General features: G+C 50.7%; 4 protein-coding genes across 4 annotated transcripts; 2 read left to right on the forward strand and 2 right to left on the reverse strand.

Annotated features, from left to right (window-relative positions):
- Positions 1–689: 689 nt before the first annotated feature.
- Positions 690–1,766, forward strand: BKA67DRAFT_528795 (uncharacterized protein; the record flags this gene model as incomplete). Its single annotated transcript, XM_046098983.1, has 3 exons — positions 690–783; positions 839–1,492; positions 1,561–1,766. The coding sequence occupies 3 exons, from the start codon at positions 690–692 to the stop codon at positions 1,764–1,766; spliced, it is 954 nt and encodes a 317-aa protein (XP_045950860.1).
- Positions 1,767–1,830: 64 nt separating this feature from the next.
- BKA67DRAFT_588899 (uncharacterized protein) lies at positions 1,831–3,296 on the reverse strand. Its single transcript, XM_046104404.1, has one exon. The coding sequence runs from the start codon at positions 3,286–3,288 to the stop codon at positions 2,293–2,295; it is 996 nt and encodes a 331-aa protein (XP_045950861.1). The 5' UTR covers positions 3,289–3,296; the 3' UTR covers positions 1,831–2,292.
- A 281-nt stretch (positions 3,297–3,577) lies between these two features.
- BKA67DRAFT_665538 (polysaccharide deacetylase) lies at positions 3,578–4,562 on the reverse strand (the record flags this gene model as incomplete). Its single annotated transcript, XM_046108566.1, has 5 exons — positions 3,578–3,651; positions 3,708–4,075; positions 4,134–4,206; positions 4,264–4,338; positions 4,391–4,562. 5 exons carry the CDS (start codon positions 4,560–4,562, stop codon positions 3,578–3,580), a joined length of 762 nt encoding a protein of 253 aa, XP_045950862.1.
- An 11,466-nt stretch (positions 4,563–16,028) lies between these two features.
- BKA67DRAFT_528964 (uncharacterized protein) lies at positions 16,029–18,012 on the forward strand (the record flags this gene model as incomplete). The annotated part of the gene is made up of 2 exons (XM_046098996.1): positions 16,029–16,399; positions 16,458–18,012. 2 exons carry the CDS (start codon positions 16,029–16,031, stop codon positions 18,010–18,012), a joined length of 1,926 nt encoding a protein of 641 aa, XP_045950863.1.
- Between the last annotated feature and the right edge of the window lie 287 nt (positions 18,013–18,299).

Genomic DNA, 18,299 nt, shown 5'->3' on the forward strand with positions numbered 1-18,299 from the left:
CCCGACCCACCTAAAAAGCGCCAGACCGGCCCACTATCCGAGTACGGATGAATCCATACCAAAGCAGAGCTATTTGCTGTTTACAGCAGGTATGAACTAAGTCTGCACAGGTTTGCACAAAGTTTGCACAAAGTTTGCGCACTGAGACTTGGCTGGGAACCATCTAAGATAATCACATCCACGAATCGATTTGCGAACGCCTCACATGCCCAGTTCGTCGGCTTCCTACCAAAAACCAAGTACCGATTGAAGGAAGCTCTCACGGTTTTCGCAGTTCCGCCTAAACTAGACTAACCTAACCTAGACCTGAATCCACAAGCCCCGTGTCTGTCTGTGTCCGGGGAGGGCTGCCGCGGACGCCGAGGCGGCTTTAACTGGCACTTCAATCCTCACAACACCGACTTTGAATCGTGTGCCAGGCTCCAAACTCACAACACAGAGGTAAACCCGAATGATACCGTGTTCTTCACCCCGAAATATCGCGGCGTGAGCAATGTTCGATATGGTCGGCATTCACCACGGATGCCGCACGGGTGGCGTCGTCTAGATGTCATCTGTCTATATTATCCTCCATAGGGCACCATGAAGTGAGACGACAAGACGGCATACCAGGTCAGATAGGACGCACAAGAAAACTTACGATACTCAATTACCCCGTGTCACGTCTGCCGGATTGTGCCTTCATAAAAATGTCTGTTGCAAGCCAAATATTTCCACCGTGCCCAACCTTCACGGAGAAAAACCTGCCTGATCTCATTGGCAAAGTGTACATCATCACCGGAGGTATGCAATCCCCCTCTCACACATTGTGGCGTCGTAGTTCTCACGGCTTGTTAAGCTGCTGCAGGTATCGGTCAGGAACTGGCTAAAATGTTGTACGGAAAGAATGCAACTGTATACATCGCAACCCGATCCCTCGAGAAGATCAAACATGCCATTGAGGTCATGCAAGTGTCACATCCGCAGAGCCAAGGGCGACTCGAGCCTCTCTTGATTGACCTAGCAGATCTGGCCACCATCAAATCGGCGGTTCAGAAGTTCTTGTCCAAGGAACAACGCCTTGATGTCCTCTTTCATAATGCAGGTGTCATGGTCACCCCGGTGGATGCAAGGTCTACGCAGGGCCATGAACTACAGCTGGGAACAAACGCCGTCGGTCCTTATCTTTTGACAAAACTCCTTGAGCCTATCCTGGTGAGAACAGCGAAGCACTTGCCAGCTGGAAGTGTGCGTATCGTCTGGGTAGCCTCCATCATCGCACTGGGGACGCCGAAAGGCGGCATTGTATGGGACGAGAAGACTGGTGGCCCAGATGTTTTAGATAGCTCGGGGTCGAACTACATGCAGTCGAAAGCCGGAGTTGTGTTCCTTGGCCATGAGTATGCCCGCAAGCTAGGAGAGCACGGCATCATCAGTGTGTCACTGCATCCAGGAATTCTCAAGACGGAACTGCAGAGGCACCTACCAGCAGTTGTGCGCGGTGTGATGGTTGGTAATGTCAAACTCAGAAAGGACAGATCGCTGCTAACTACATACAGGGTATCGTGTTCAAGGGGCCAGAAGCGGGCGCATACACTGAGATCTATGCCGGTCTCTCGCCTGAAGTTACTCTGGAAAATAACGGGCGATACATCATTCCATGGGGTCGCTTTGGTCTGTTGCCCGACCATGTTTCTGTTGGGCTGAGGTCCAAAGAAGAAGGCGGAAATGGTTCGTCATTGCGCTTCGCTCAGTGGTGTGGGCAGTTGACCCGAGATTTCTGCTAGGTACAATGAAAGTAATAATAAGGTTGGATGTTATTTCGTTCAAGTCTGAAGACTAGACTAGAGTAATCAGCTGCTTTCGTTTCCACTAATAGTGTACACTACACTACCCATTGTGTTTGTTCGCTATCAATAATCCTTGGTCGCCTAATGCACTCAAGCCTTGGTAGATTTTGCGACATGTTTTTCTGCGAGTGCACCAGTGGATAGGATAGTGTGGTGCACCGAATTATACGACCTGATGCTCAAGATTCTCCCGGTTGACGCGTAAAGCCAGCATGTCATTTCATAAACCATCTACCAACGTCACATTCATCTCACAACAAACCCCAAAATGCTCCCTGCCGCAATGCAGATACTCTCAGACATTTGAGAAACATTTCTGTGTTGCACTACACAATTTAGTAGCTCCCCTGCAAAAGAGCAATGGAGCAGTTGATGCTGCGGAGGAACAGCTTATTGTGTTTTCGCCAACTGAGCTCGAGAAGTGGAGAACTAGGCATGGCGTACCCTTTTCTTCCTCTCTTTCTCACAGTTCTGTTTCGCTCTCAACAATAACCTTTCTTAATCCCAAGTCATACTTGTCGCCCGGTCGAAGGAAGTAGAACCGATCCTCCGGCGGCGGAAGGTTTTTCAGTTCGCTCAGCTCCTCCCTCGACCAGAACCCACTATCATACACCAGAACGTACGTGCCCTCCAACACCGCTGCCTCGTTCTGATGAACGACGAGGGCAGTGTTCTCATCGATTCCTATGCCCAGCAACCCGGGGTAGGCCCTTAGAATATCGAACATGTCGAAGTGCCGGTTCCGGACCAGGACGTGCTGGTCGATGGCCGCATTCTTCAGGTACCCGAACCCGACGGTGTGGTCGCCGACCATGACCTGGTTGTTGGCGGTATCACCGCGCGCCAGAAAGGAGCCCTGGATGCTGGCACCGGCGGACGAGCCCGATACGACACCCCCGCGGTCCAGGACGGCCTGGATCGCGCCCTCCGTCGCGGTTCCGGCGTACGCGTCCACGAGGCGCCACTGCCGGCCACCGTCGAAGAAGACGCCCCCCGCCCCCCTGAGCGGGGCGACGAACTCCTCCGTGTCCGCAACTGCCGGATCATAGGTGTGCAACACCGTGACGTTGCGAGCGCCGTTACTGCGCAGGGAGGCGGCGCTCGGTAGTGACTCGTTGTAGGTTGGCTCCCCACCTGCCGTGGGAATCACCACGAGCGGCGCGTCGGGTCCTCCTGCGAGCTCTATGATCTTCTGCCAGATACTGTCGGACTGCAGGTTTCCGCCGACTATGACCAGATGGCCATTTTCGGGGCCCACATAGCTCCCGTTGCTGGTAGTCGATCGTGCCACGGTGGCGGTGATAAATGCCACGGCCAAGAGGAGAGATTTGGGCAATAGCATGGCAGAAGTTAGGCGCGGAGCAATTAACTTGGTTTCAGCGTTAATCACTAACACGATGAACCACGTCATATATGTATTTGCTGCTCCGTTAGCCAGATGGCGTCGGTATCGCGCCATAGTGGAGGTTCTGGCTGATCTTGCCAGAGTAGGAAGGTCACGCCATACGCCAAGCCCCGTCACGGCAATAGAGGGTCAACCGAAAAGCCGGGCATCGGACCCCACGGCCCGGCAATGCATGGCTGTCGCCGAGTCATACCGCTGACTTGAAGACTTCATTACAATTGATACGATATGAAGCGCTATTCATGCCGGTATTTCGATCTAGCCTTACAACAAACTATGTGGACGCCGGCATCGACCGTGAACCACAATTCTTCTTGTCCCCTATTCATATCATGGCGCTGACTTAGCAGCTGGTTGCACCATTTCCGGTGAAGGTGCCTGGCTGGTACATGTTTGCAGCGTCGTCGAGACATTCAGCTATGAGACATTAGCAAGATGTGACGGAGCTCCTACACACGCGCACACAAACTTACCGACGGTCACGATCTTCAGATTGTTGGTCTTTGCCCAGTTGATCAGCCACGGCACCAGCGTGTTGACGGTCGTGTCGTAGGTTTCGTGCATCAAGGGGATGTGGCCGTTGCCACTGGCTCCGGCCTGGGTGAACTTCTGCTCGCTCTGCTGCGGGGTCTGATTGTTCCAGTCGCCGGCGTCGACGTCGTCGGTGATGACCACGTAGCCCAGCTGCTTCATGACCGACAGCATGCTGCTGCTGGTGGCCAGGTTCGGCGGCCGCATGTAGGCCGGCTTCTTGCCGAAGATGTTGACGAAGGCCTGCTCGACCTTAGTAATCTCAGTTTGGATCTGAGAAGTGCCGAGGTTGGCGAGATTGGCGTGTGTCCTTTGCGCCTCGAGGTCAACCAGATGCGGCAGGTGAGGGCTTGCAGCGAGTATCTTACCATGTGTGCGACGACACTTGATGGCCATTGTCGTAGGCCTTCTTGACAGCGGCTCTCTGATTGTAGATGCACCCTGGTCGAGTGTTAGAGTCCACCAGACTTTGGGGCTTTGGCATATGTGTCTACTCACCGTAAAGGGTACCAGTAAAGAAGAAAGTGCCTTTCGCGCCGGCGGCGTCTAGCTTGTCGATCAAGGATGAGGTGTCTAGATACATGACCGATCAGCCCCGAAGTTTCAAACTGGATGATAAACTTACATGTGTACGGCCCATCGTCAAAAGCGAGCGCTAGTACACCTGGCTTCGAGCACTTCGTGATCACTGTGCCAGTGGTGTGTGCGCGGCGAATGAGGTCGACGGGGCTAGGAACAGAGACTGCTGATGCCCCAAGGACCAGCGTCAAGGAGTACAGCAATGTCGTGAGCTGCATGATTGAGATCTAAGATGGATGTTCAAGGTCAGAAACGACCAGGTGAACTCTCGTCATGTTACAGCAGAGGGACATCTCGGATTAAATAGTGTCGCCAAATAAAACTGGTATGGGCGTACGGATAAGGCTTCTGTATCATAGCGCACAAAATATAGTGCCAAGCACCATGTCCCGTGTGCCCGACAATTTGCATGAAGTCTGCATGCAATCAATCTTGGTACGAGTGGAGTTAGTTTGACTATAGCTTGAACTACTATACTCTAAACGTGAGATTCCCGGCTTGGGTAATGTGGGGTTGGCAGGGTACCCCTGATCATAGCAGCCATGCCTTTAGCCTAAATGAAAACTTTGAGGGTTATTTTTTCTTCTTCTTTTCCAAAGTCTCATCAGACCAACTCAATTCAGAACGGAGACGGATGAAAGGGGGGTAATAATGATATGCGATCGTATACAGGTAGGTTCGGGGGATACATATGGTATCGACCGATTAGATTGAACCCCAGGTCATTCGTTACAGGAAATATGGACCCAAGTCAATAATCAAAGTTCTACGGGCAACGCAATGTCAGAGATGGTATTGTGGGATTCTCGTCCCGACTAGACAAAACGAGGTTACAAACGATTAAGGGTCATGACTTGGGTGGGTGCAAGATTGGATACTAAGTTCTGTATCCGGGAAAGCGCCCTTAAGGATAAATCAATGGTACATTCAAGTCTTTCATCAGGCTTTGCACCAAATATTTAGTTGGAACACGTGTCTATCATAAATGTAACTATGTAAAAACGTAACTGACGTATGAAGCGCCAAAGTACCTCCAAATTTGCTAAGAATAGAATGATTAAATCATGTTAGCGCCAGGATAACATCTGACAGACGCCCCGGATAGTTGTCCTCATCCTTTGGTCACCTACTCAATTATGTAGGTACCCATCTGCAACGTTATTTTCTCACTAAAGAAAACTTTAACCTGGTATCATCATTTTTGTAACCATTGCCGTCAATCTTGAAGCTTGGGAAAATTTTCGCTTATTACTAGAGGACGCTGCCAACCTCCTTATGGAACACCTAGTGAATGCGTCATCCAAGGTTATAGGCACATTATCGATCGACCTTGACTTTGGCAACCTATACCCTCCACGCCCTCGAAGAAGAAGAAAAAGTAGTGCAAATAAAAGAAAAAGAAAAGGACAGAAAAAGGCGTTCTTTGGGACGTAGTTCTTAAAAAACCATCAAAAATGACTCCGAAAGCATATCTGTCCATATACAACTTGTCTTACTCAAGGGATTCATCGAAGCACACATTTCCACAGTTTGCTTGCTTTCTTAAAGATATTCGCATTCAAATATGGCGCGGAGTCTTACAGCGCTGTCGGATAATACAATTGGTCATTGCACTGGGGAACGAAAAGGAGCCTCTCTCAGAGCTGCTCACTAAACCGTCCTTAAGAAGCTCGGAAAAGTTGGTCAGCGATAGTAACTATTGCGCATCGGTACCCGGGTATCACCTTTTCACCAATTTGTTACGAGTTAACTATAAGGCGAGGCACGAAGCATTGCTATTTTATCGCATACACATTCCCTGCCAGATCAAGGACAGAAACGGCGTGGCAAAAGACTCAGTCATATATATTGACCCTGAACACGACTTTTTACACATCCATCCGGGCTGTCCCGCGAAATATACCCGAGTCGATCTTTTATACGACCTCAAGGCATACGACCCAAAAGCTATTGGGCTCTTAAATTTGGCCATCGCACGAAATGGTCTAACAAGCAGTCACTTGTACTACTTACGGGCACGGGATCTAGATGCTCCAGCAAGGACAGCCTTCGTGGATACGCTATCGCATTTACGGGAGGTGTTCTGGGTCGCGTTACTGCGATTCGGGCGGGGAGTTGCAGGACCTGTTAGCGGAGTCCGAGGCGCGGGAGTGCGTTTCAATGCTGCTTTTCCATGACACATGTGCCTGTCTTTGACCGTATATCTTTCGACCCGAGGCTAATCGATCCAGATCTGAAGCGGGTGGTACTTAGGACATCAGACCCACGCTAAGTCATAATGCCGTGGCGCCAGCTGCTTGCGAACTGCGGTATCCGCCATGCGAAGCCGGTGCAGTATCGCTACCTCGCGCTTTCACCTCTGCTTGATCGAGACCAGGTCTACGACAGAAAAGCACCGAGGAGCAGCTGAAGCTAGAGAGCGAAGGCTGGCAGGCGGCACTACAGAGGTTGCCGAATCTGCAAAAAAGGCTATATCTTTGGGAACCTAGTAAAATGGTGGACGTCCCCTTCTGATTTTGGCTGTTTGCCTTTGATATTTGTGCTAGATCTGTCAGGTCAATGGCCTGAACTTGCGCTTTCTGAGATGCGATATTAAATCTAGATTGGTCTCTAACACAATATGCAGGATCATCTGGCGGCAGTCGGTTGGGATATTTCAATGTAGGCATAGCCTGACACCAAGACTCCCACATAATTCACAGTTTATAGGCTATTCAAGCCGCAACACGATCAATACGTGTCACCTAGGAATGAGGAAACAAGCCGAGAAGCGTACCGCAGCACCACAGTCATGCACGCATTGCTACGAACGATCGTGGCAAACATCCCTCGTTCATCTGAATAAATTCCGAGACCAAAAATGCACCGTGATACCCTTTATGACTTGACTTGAGAGCCAATCTTGAAAGCCGAGCCGAAAGTTTTGTTACCGGCATTGTTTCGATTACATTCGATGTAGTAAAAGACTTCGTTGGACCGGCGACTGGAACCGGATAACTGAAAGCATTCGATTTCTCATGAATACTGTCGCGTGAGCGCTACATCCAACGCTGCTTGGTGTCTGTCTACCTTTCAAGTAAGATTGAAAAGTCAGTAAGTGTGAGAATTATCTATACGACTGTTCGACGTAGGACCCCATCACGCACGTATATCTGAGTCTGAAACGAGACCAGAGGAAAACCCATTCCTGTCGGCGCCATCGTAGATCAACCTCAATATCGCCCAGAGACCGTGCAAGATCGGGACGTTTCCTTTCTCCGCAATGAATGTTTACTACCCACTCCAAAGTTGACAGGCTTAACCTCTGCATGGCCAGGCGAGGATCTGCTCTATGTAAGTTCTTGTCCTAAAGTTTCTGAAGGAAACCAGTAGTCATTGAAGTCGGACTTTTCGTTTTGAATAGGCTAATATGATTATTTGAAGATATATTAGCAGCCAAATACTAGAACAATACTTCCACCTTAACCTGCCTCTTATATTCAATGCTAGCAAAAGCCTGTTATACGTTTCCTAACTAACGTCCGGTCTCTAGCCATGGCGCTGCTCCACCAGTCTTTGGCCTGGTTCGCAGACAAACGGCCCGCAAGTACTCTCGGTCGATGTAGCAGCTTCGAGAACAGCTCGTTCTTAATAACATTAAAAAAAAGGGAAATCAAGAAAATGGCTCTATAGCTCATGTATAATTATCTGAAGAAAAGGAGATGGCAAAGAAAGAAATGTGCACTGATTCTGAACGCTGTCGAAAGCCAGTCAAATGCGACTAATTTATATTTCAACTCAACACTAGACTTAGTTATTGGATCTAACGTCTTCTCTTTGAACCCAGACTATCCATCTATTGCATTAGAAAATGGGGAAGTCTGACTTTGTTACGCGCTGCCTTCACCACTGTGGAGTTCGGAGCCACAACTTTATCGCCTTCGGGTTGGTCTGTCTTGTCCTGCGATACTCACATCCTGCATTTGGAGCGGGCGCTATTAACAGTCGGTGGAAGTTGGGGATCAAAATGCACTCAGCTGCTGGGCTCTTCTGTGTTCATCAAGGCTGCCCCAAATTTCGTCACTACTGCTGGATGTATCCTCAGTCTTCTCACCATGGGAACAGTGGACTCGGCTGCCCGCGTGTGTTGGGCATCCGCTCTTCCCAATCCTGTAGCCTCTTCCATCTTCGACGTTTGTACCCAAGCCATTTTAAGAGCCCTCCAGATGCCATCTCGTCAGAAAAGGCTACCGAATGCTTCTCTGGTGTGTTCAAGCTCTACTGGTATCTCCAAGAAGCGGCCTCGACACATCTGTACTTGCTAGACTCCATACTGCTCGATCTCTGTCTCTGCTTTGCAGCATTACTGTGAAGCTATTTGCTTGCTCTGTGCCCTTCAAGTCAATAATGACCTTTGGGAAGTTGGGCTCTGGGTAACGTGATGCGCGTTGTTATGGCGCGAGTATCTCGACCTTGATGAACCACGTCTGCCGGCAATCAAACGATTCTCTTACTAGCGAAGAAAGACTTCGCTATCATCTTCGGCTCTAGTGATGGATGACAGTAATTATCCTGTAGTTAACACGTCAGGAGTGCAATATAAGAAGGCAACAAATATTCCGCGACAAAGCTTTGTCAAACGTGGAGTATGATTATCCACCACGTCGGTGAAGAATGGATGCATTGACGGTCCCTTCGATCTCTCCATGGCGAAGTTCTATCTCAGAAAACAACCCGCCAACGAAATCGTCGCGAACGGGTGCATATAACTTCCCATGGCGGGCCGGCAATCCCGAGGGCTGCTGAGCGAGTAAACATCTCGGCGAGAACCGGCGGATTGAGGAATTTGAAGAAAACGATATCGCTTAATTTTTGCGGGCGCCATGATAGACCGCTATGTGACCAGACTGCAGCAAAAAGATAATTGAGTTTCTAGTTCACCATTGGGAAACGAAAGGTCTTCCTCGACAGTATCGTATTAGAACGACACGGGTATATATCGAACTCTACGAAATCGCGAACCGTAGCCAAGCATGAATTGCACGTTGCGTCAGGATATTTTGCTTTGGTCTCAATTTTTAAACTCCTACAAGCTGATACAGACATGAATATTGGAAACGGCAGAAGATTCTGTCTGTCAATGCACAATCAATACACCGTTACTAACTGCTGCCCGGACTGAAGATTTTGATTTTTGCCATGGCCGAAGCCCCCTCCCTCGCTGGTCACGTCGCTTCGCTCCACGCCCGGCAGGTCAACTGCATAGTGTAGACTGACTATAATTGGTACTGAAATCCGGTATCGCCATGGCTAGTTACTTGGTGTGAGGGTCTCGACGGGGCAAAGGCGCATTCTCGCTCGTTTGCGCCCATTTCCTGTCTTTGGCTATCCATATACGACGGTGTCGCACAATTGCATGTAACTCCTTGGTAGCCTGCTAGACGAATAGCTGTGCACGAGCAAACGACGAACACTCGAAAACGGACTGGCGCTTTCCCTGTTACGCTGAAGCAAAGCACAGAGTTGTGCTCTTTTAGCGTCCCATAGCTTCCGTCTGCGTCCTCCCAACATCTCCATCGTATCCATTGCGGTCGTGTTGCTATCTCAACAGTAAGCAGCAGAGTTCAGGTGACGTGTGAACAGCACGTAGAGCATTGAAAGCGCGTTGTCTGCGGCAACAAGACGAGTCATGCCGGACGTGATATACTTAAGTTTTCTATAGCACTGAGTATATATGTATGTTGTCTCCATGTGGCTCGTGCGTCTTGGTGTCTTATCATCTTGATAGGGTTTCCTTTTTAAAGTTCGAAGACCATGTCGTCAGAATAACCAGGGGGCTTCGAGATCTTCGTTGTGGAGCGAAGCTTTGAGACATACATACAAGTTACGAGTGGATGTCCATGTGTGTTCCATCCTGTCAAACCTAAAATACTTACATGGAATCTTCGGAGAGAACTTCTCTAGTACGTTTAGGTTTGGCATGACACATCTTCCCCTTAAATCTGGCACTAACTTTGAAGTCGAATTACAGTAAGCAGCCCGCATGAACCACCGGACGATATGGCATAGCTTTCCAATGGAGGAAGAGATGGTGGCAAGACGCCTCAGATAATAGCGTGTCGTGCATCCGATAGTTTGTGTGCAGAGCGAGAATGGCGTCGACAGCCAGGGGTAATCGACGTGATACATGTGGCCGTGGAAGAGTAGCCGTGGACCGGACCGATACTAGGTAGCCGCATTGTGGAGTTTCGGTCAGGGCAGACGAAGGGGTTGGTTGGTTCGACATGCGTTTTGGTGAATCAGAAAATGAAGTCGGCGCTGACTCGCGCTTACATTTCCGCACTTTTGTCTGACGCTCGCAGCCGGTGCCCGCCGTAGGCCCCCGGGTAATACATAGTTACTAAACAGCTCCAGCAGTTCATAAGCCCATGAGGCAGCGCTACCCATTCAGCACCAGGCTTGTGGACAAGGTTGCTTGCATGTGATGCCTAAGAAAAGCGAAAACGTGGTCAGCTCATTAAACCCTGTGATCCGGCAATATCGTGGTATCAATCTTGAGAGCGATTATGAGTGAGGCACAGCTCAAGTCCTTCCCGAAGAAGCGGTCAAGATGACAAGGAGAATGGTGAGTACAGACTGGATTACGAAAAGCAAACTCTACTCTGGAAGGCGTTTGTGGAGAAAAGGCTTAAGCTGGGTGGAGCGAGTCCATGATCCAGTCGAAAGTCAAATGTCCCTTGCTTTGGTAAGAAATGCACGCAAGCACCGTGCTTGCACTGCCGCTCATTATGCGTTTCGCCCCCGGTTTATACTTGCTAGTACGCGCAAGCTGGTGCGAAGGAGAGAAGAAAGGCACCGGCGATAAGCGGGAAAATAGGATTTGATGCATGTTCTAGTGCGGTCTTGTGCCTTGCATTTCACGGCATGATTGGTGCCGTGTCCACTATCGCAACTTTGGGAGGATGCAAGCAAGTCGCCAGGAAAGGAAACGACTTTGACTTCGCGGCGGCGGGCTGCGTTGTTCGGGACTGTAGACAGTAGGAAAGAAACCGATGACAGCCAGCGAAGGATGCAGTTGGGGTCCATCTGTAAGGTCTGATAGGCGCCAGGAACCAAGACGCAAAATCGACGCGTTGATCGTTCAATGTGGTGGTGGTGCTTTGCCTGTGCCAGTCTTTCTGTACCTGTACCAACTGTGTCTTGGTGCTCGTTTCAAGAGGGGGCATTGCTGAGAGTGAGTGAGCGAATGACTACCGAGACTTTTATCATCGGTCCCGATAAGCTAGGCGCCGGCTGGTCTGACTCAAGTAGGATCTTAGCTGTTACTCGTCATAGTAAACCTACAAGATGCCAATGGTAGCAACTAACTATCGTTGCGCCCGTAGCCTGTCTATCATCCGACCCTTCAGATAAGTTTGGGTTTCTGCGACAATAGACAACTGTTCCTCTTCGTTCATGCACCCGGAGAGGGCTTATGTGTGGTGTAACAATAACAAGCCGTGCTATAGCGAAATGCAGCGGCCCACTTTTAACATTGGACTGCAACGGTGCCCGTCAACCTGCTACGAATGGATAGTTTATCGATACGAATCTACCAACGGTAGTTGCAGGCCGCTTGGTGAGGGGTTCGCAGCCTGCATCTCTTCTTCCGTAGACTGGGTAAACTAGGATCCCTCCTTCCGTTCGTCTCGGCATGCCTGTGCATAAGCCGTGTGATATTCTTTATTTGAAACCATGGAATACCCCCTTGTGATTGGGCCCGGGCCTATCTAACCCGGTAGAAAGTGAAGGCGGAATGTCACCATCAGTAGTTCTGTGAGGACATCGCACATGTTCTCGACGAAAGTCTTTGTGGCGAAGGCTGTCTGTCAAAGCGTCGGACTTATTGTAATAAACGCAAGCATATTTCTATTGCTACGGCAAGTTCCTCGAAGTGATGAAGGTTGTCCAAATACTGGCCAGCCTGAAGAATGTGTACAGTAATTTAAGTCGTTGTACCCCGCGCAAGCACTGCAGAGAGATTGAGGCTTTTTCGCGACATGAATGATAGCTCACGAGGCACGAAGTAAAAGTACACGAAGAACCGTTTGTGTGTCCTTCGGGTGATATAGCACGAAGAGGAAGGTTGTGTAGAGACTCGATTCAGCGACATAACCATGAACTATGTTTAAGCTTAGTAGGCGGAACTTTGGATGTGTTTGGTTCTGTTGTTGTTAAGGAACGTGTCTAGCGAACAAGGACCAAGCTGTAGTTGCTACATGCATCCTTGCTCGGTCATGAGAAAAGGCACCATCGAGGACTGAAACAATGAAATTGAATATGCCCGAACGGCCAATGGTGGGGGGTGGATGTTTTCCATCGTCAGCTGGGCGCTTTTTGGTGCCCAGCTAATGCAGGCCAACATCAGCGCAAGCTGCAGGTTGGAAACAGTATCATCGCACGAAACCAACAAACCGGGAGGCCGGATCTCGAGCGGGAGAGGTGCCCGCTCTTGATCTGCTGTCATGAGTGATGGCCTGCGCTGGGAGCAAGGCTCTTATTAGGGCCATTTGTAGAAGGTTGCCAGTAACGGTAGAAAAGGGTAGGAGCTTGATGGATATTGCTTACTTAACGCAGAAGAAATCAATCTGCATGAGAGATGGGTTGAAACGGTCCAGTATAAGCGCCGACGACCATTTGCGAGCAGTATCTCTTAGGGTAGTCTGCTGTGAAGAATGCATGGCTGGTAATCAAGCACGATTACGATGTCAGAATGAATGAGTTCAAAAGTATATCTCGGTGCGACAATCACCGACACAAGGTCCACGACTTGCTCCCACATATAGGATACCCCGCGGTGGAGTCTATTGTCAAATATAGATTCGATCGGCCATGAACCGTTCCATGGCTTTGTGTCAGGGCCGGCCGAGTTTCGCAGATCCCAAGTAGATCCTCTCGAGATGGTAACATCTATAAAACGCGAGACTTGTTCGTTCGTGCCTCTAGAAGTCGGATTCTAGACTGAAAATCCCGCCTTGCTAGTTCACACAGGAGGATATACGGGTACTTAACATGCGATGGAGCAAGAAAGCGGTACCCGCTGTTGGGGCTCACCGTCGAGAAAAAAATATGACAGTACAATTTGTGGGTAGCGTGACCCTGCCGTCCTGGTTTCACAGGACATCCTCTGGGATTTGATTCAGGGGGTAAGACGCATAAGCTTTACGAATACCGAACTCTGCCACTCAAAATAGAATGATTATCTCATTGTGCTATCGCGGTGACTTCTGTTCACCGTACTGATGGACTAGAGACCTGGTTCGGGATGAAAACAAGAGGCAACGCACCATACAGTAGGTGATCAGCTGTCGGCCAAATGAAACGGATTGGACTCTTGCAGCGATAATTAAAGATCGATGATGTACATATAGTCCACCTTTTCCGGTGCCTTGCTTCGTGCTGACATTTGCGGTATTGCCCCTCCTTCAGCCCCTCCAAAGTGTCAGAATTGAGCTCCACATGGCCCTGCAGCTTGCGACAAGCTCCACAAGAGGCGCCAACGATAGTGGACACAAGCCCCGAAGTAGCGAGTGAATAGCAAGATTCAGTGATCCTGACTTAGAGAAAGCCTCAACAAGCCAGGCCGATCCTAGCAAGATCAGAACGCAAACAACAATAGCAAGCAAAAACCCAGCCAGGCACCTTGGCCACAAACCAATCACACATATCTTTCAAGAAGAAGAAAAAAATTATGTGCCTGCTGTTGGCTTTTCTAGCTAGCGCCCTGTAGAGGATCCTCAGCAATTGTCTTGGCGCCCTGAAAAGCCAACCTCTTTGTCAATGCGTTAATATCAGGACAGTCGAGTCGTATTCTGGGAACCCAACCAGCCCTTTCCAGCCACTCAAGATGACAATAGAAGAACACCAATAAGTTACAGGAACACGAAAGACGATTGAATGATGCTTGTGAGTATTACCGGGGGTCTGGACACGTTGCATCCATCATTGAAAAGGCGAAGCCGAGTGTGCCCTGTGCCGTGACATTCTAGTGCAGCGCTGGCTCTGACTTCAATGAGGCTCAACCTCTTTCGCTACTGCACTTTATACTTTGCGCACTAGAGATCCTTCTACTGCATATTTATTCTTTGGACCCGAAGTCAAAAACGGTGGTCCTTGGCGCAGGCCGTGGGCGGGCGCGGTACTGTGTATGCAGTACTTTGCAGTCCTTGATGAATAATTGCTGAGTTTGCGGATACTAAGGTTCTCCGGGTGAGTTCACAAGGGAAAAGTGAGTCAGGTCGAGTTGAGAAGGTTTAGTGTTTGAACATGTCATGTCAAATGCAGTTACACATGGTGTTCTAAGTTTTTGTTCGGTCAGGCACACGAACCACGCAGACGCAGACGCAGACGCAGCCGCAGCAGCAGCACCAGTAGACGCACGTCGGGCAGGCCCTGTAAGGAAGGGAAGTACGGTAGGCAGTAACTTGGGAGTAACTTATGTAGACTAACCTAGCAGTATGTCGAGGGTGGAGCCACAGAATGGATCAGAAGCAGCACACACCCACATCTGGATCCAGGTCCTGCGGTCCTGGTCCTGGTCCTGGTCCTGGTCCTGCCAAGCACCGTAGCTGTGCCCCTGTCGAGGTAACCTTCTGTCGTCTGTCGAGGTAACTCTGTACTGGGACTCGGCCTTTACCAACCTAGCCCCAGGCCCAATGCCCCAGGGCGAGCCATAAGTCATCCATCATTGGCAATCCGTCCCATCCATCCCCCTCCACCGTCCCATCCCATCTCCATTATCCTGAACCTGATCCTGAATCTGAACCTGAACCTGAACCTGAACCTACTCCGAGAGCCCCCCCGTCTCTTTCCACCACCTCCTCCCCATCATCCCTCTTGCCACCCCGGCATACCTGGCAAAAAGTAATATACAATTCCATTCTAGACACGAGTCCGTCGTCTCTTATTTCCTCCTCCTGCTGCTTCCATTGTCATATTGAGACACATCGACGCAGAGGGGACTCCAACTTTCCGGTGACCTCTGCACTTTCGCACCGCTCGCCAGGATCTGATTTGTCGTCATCGCACCCATTGCGACCGCACCTGGACCCAGGCTTTCCGGTGGTTGGTCTTCGACATGAACTGGGCCAGACACTAATACCGTCACGCCCCCCTCAGCCTCTACAGCATTTCATCTTTCATGCCCGTCCCTACTTGATTCCATCACTGTCATACCGGCAAATACTTTCCATTTGTCTCGTCGGCCGTGCATCGTGCTGTCAGCTCAAATTGATCGCTCTGAGAGAGGCCCAGTGAGTGCTGTGCCATAGCATAGCGTAGCGTAGCAGCACAAGACTGCGCCAGGATAGGAGCATTGCCCCGCCAACACTTCCCGGAGGCATAGTGCCGGCGCCCATCAGGAATCATCATCGACCAGCACAAGTGCCTCTTGACGGAACACGCTTACGAATGAGTTGAAACAGCAGATTGGCCGCTTTCCTTCTTCCTGACTCCGCCTCTACCCCGTTTCGTGACGCCGTATCACAGTCCGCAACTCAACTCCACGCAGCGCAGCGCCTTGAGTGCGCGTACGGCGAGGCTGCGAGCTACTTGCGACTATCTCGCCTATCAACTACTCATTGCTACGCCCGGTGTGCTCGGAGCACCATTTATCGAAAATGGCGACATTCAAGCCAGTCAATATCGAGGTGCATAAGGAGGAATCGATGGCCACGTCGCCGACGACACCCACTCCGACAAGGGCTACCTTCAGCCAAAACCATGCTCAGCAACGACCCTTGCCCACATCGCCGTTTCCGCAGACTGTCCAGATACCCGAAAGTATAGATGAGAACAAAACTCTCCCTCAGCGTGAGGATTCTCAGCGCTCAAAAAGGACGAGGGCAGAATCAGAGGATGTCGGCATGGACGACTCGGACGGAGACGATAATGGCGAGGATGGCTCCGACGACGAAAGTGTGAACGCTGATGGCACAAAATCGAATAAGAAGAAGAAGTCGCAGAGATTCTACTGTACCGACTATCCGCCGTGCAACCTGAGCTTTACGAGAAGTGAACATCTGGCCAGGCACATAAGGTATCTTCTTGCTCCTAATCTCTGCTTACGCGGGACGCTGGACAACTGACAAGGCTAGAAAACATACTGGAGAACGTCCGTTCCAATGCCACTGTTCAAGACGCTTCTCACGACTAGACAATTTGCGGCAGCACGCACAAACTGTTCACGTCAACGAGGATATTCCCATCGACTCTCTCGCCGCCACTGGTACCAGATTCCAGCGCCAGATCAGGACAGACAGAGTCCGCCAACCCGGTAGAGCCCGCTCTTCGACCGCTAGCAGTATAGGGCCCGGTCGTGGTCATGGAAAGTCACTATCAACCTCAAGTATCACTTCCATCAACTCGAATTTCGGTGCCCCACGCGAGGACATCCGGCGCCGGCCTCCTCCTCTGGTCATGGCAGACCCGCAGTCTAGGCTGTCGTTTGAGTCGTACCAGAGTACAAACAGCCAGTACTCGTATCGACCTGTATCGCCGAGCGATTTCAGCACGCCAACGTCTGCGACTTTCTCGACGGGACAGAGTAGTCCGAAGTGGGGTTCGGGTATTGCTTCCCCCACAACTGCCCATGCTCGCTCTCACAGCATGTATGCCGGGTCACGTACTCCTGGGCGTCGGTTGAGCGTGCCGTCCTCGGCCGGCAACCCCTTCCAGTCTCCCCATGGCGCAAACACCGGGCGGCCCCTCTTTGGGCCCGGCCCCATTAGTGGCTCAGGCCCTGGTGCACTATCACCCTCAATCAGTGTGGTAGCCTCGCCCACTTCATCTATATTCTCTAGACGCGACTCCATCACAAGTGCCGCAGACGAGGCGTGGCGGCGAAGAACCTGGCATCCCGATTCAAGCAACTTCGCAGCGACTAATGCAAGCAGTCGTCTCAGCAATGTGATCACACCATCCCAGTTTCAAAGTCCTGTTTCGGGGCCTTTGCCAATAGCAGATCCGACCTCGCAGAGTAACAATGTAAGACTGCCAGGTATCGAATCGTTCGACCCGTTGCCTCTTCGGCAGCCGTCACCCTTGAAGCGTAACCCGTCTCCAATGATGATCGACTCGGAACCTTTGCGGCAGACAGCACTACAGCCGGTGCGAGAACATGTCGAGGAGAGGCCAACAACTGCCAACTGGGATATGGGGCTGCACCGTGGCCTGACTCGCTTGGACTTGGCCTCAAACACCACTCCGCCGAGAGATAGCGCCGGTGCCTGGGCTCAAGAGGTCCAGCAAGCTGTCGAGGCAGAAGCCAACCGCGTTAAGCTCAACCCGCCTACCGTCAGATTCAACGAGCACGTGACAGTAACAGGTCCACCTAGTGTGTCCGCTCCTCGAATATTCCACCAGCACACAATGTCAGCTCCTATGGTGTCCTATTCGAGGGAGAACAAACGGCACGGATGGTACCACGGCCCAGTAACTGTGCACAGTGAGGCCCGACCCGAGAAGATGGCAAGGGTTGAGCGAATGGTGCACCCTAATATCAGCCACTTCTCTGGCTTTCCCGCCAGGAACCAGCCTCCACCTCAGGAGCAGCCTCGAGCCGAAGCCACAGGCGACAGAGACAACATGCTGCGCTTGCAAGCTTTGGTAGCTGTTGCCACTAGCGAGAACAGCGCTACCACTGCATATTAAAGCTTTATCGGACATGACTGGGCGGTACAACTCGGCTAGTCCCACATTATACATCTTTTAGGCGAAATCGGCCTGGTTTAACTCACGATATACGATTGCGATTTTATGACAACGAAACATTTTCTTCTCGCCCACGACTTTGGAATTTATGCTCTTGACCCACGATTGACTTTTATGCGAAGGCGTTCAGGATTGCATCTACAGGTTGGGTCTTGCGATATACCCACCTCCACATTCGCTGCATAGCTCGGACATCTCATCTCACGAATTTTCCTTGCACATGGTTT

The sequence above is a fragment of the Truncatella angustata genome (genome assembly GCF_020726525.1).
Source record: "Truncatella angustata strain MPI-SDFR-AT-0073 chromosome Unknown BKA67scaffold_15, whole genome shotgun sequence".
Taxonomy (NCBI): Eukaryota; Fungi; Ascomycota; class Sordariomycetes; order Amphisphaeriales; family Sporocadaceae; genus Truncatella; species Truncatella angustata.

Bases quoted from the DNA above. Each gene is read 5' to 3' on its own strand.
- BKA67DRAFT_588899 (XM_046104404.1), bottom strand. From the start codon at position 3,288: ATGGCGCGATACCGACGCCATCTGGCTAACGGAGCAGCAAATACATAT.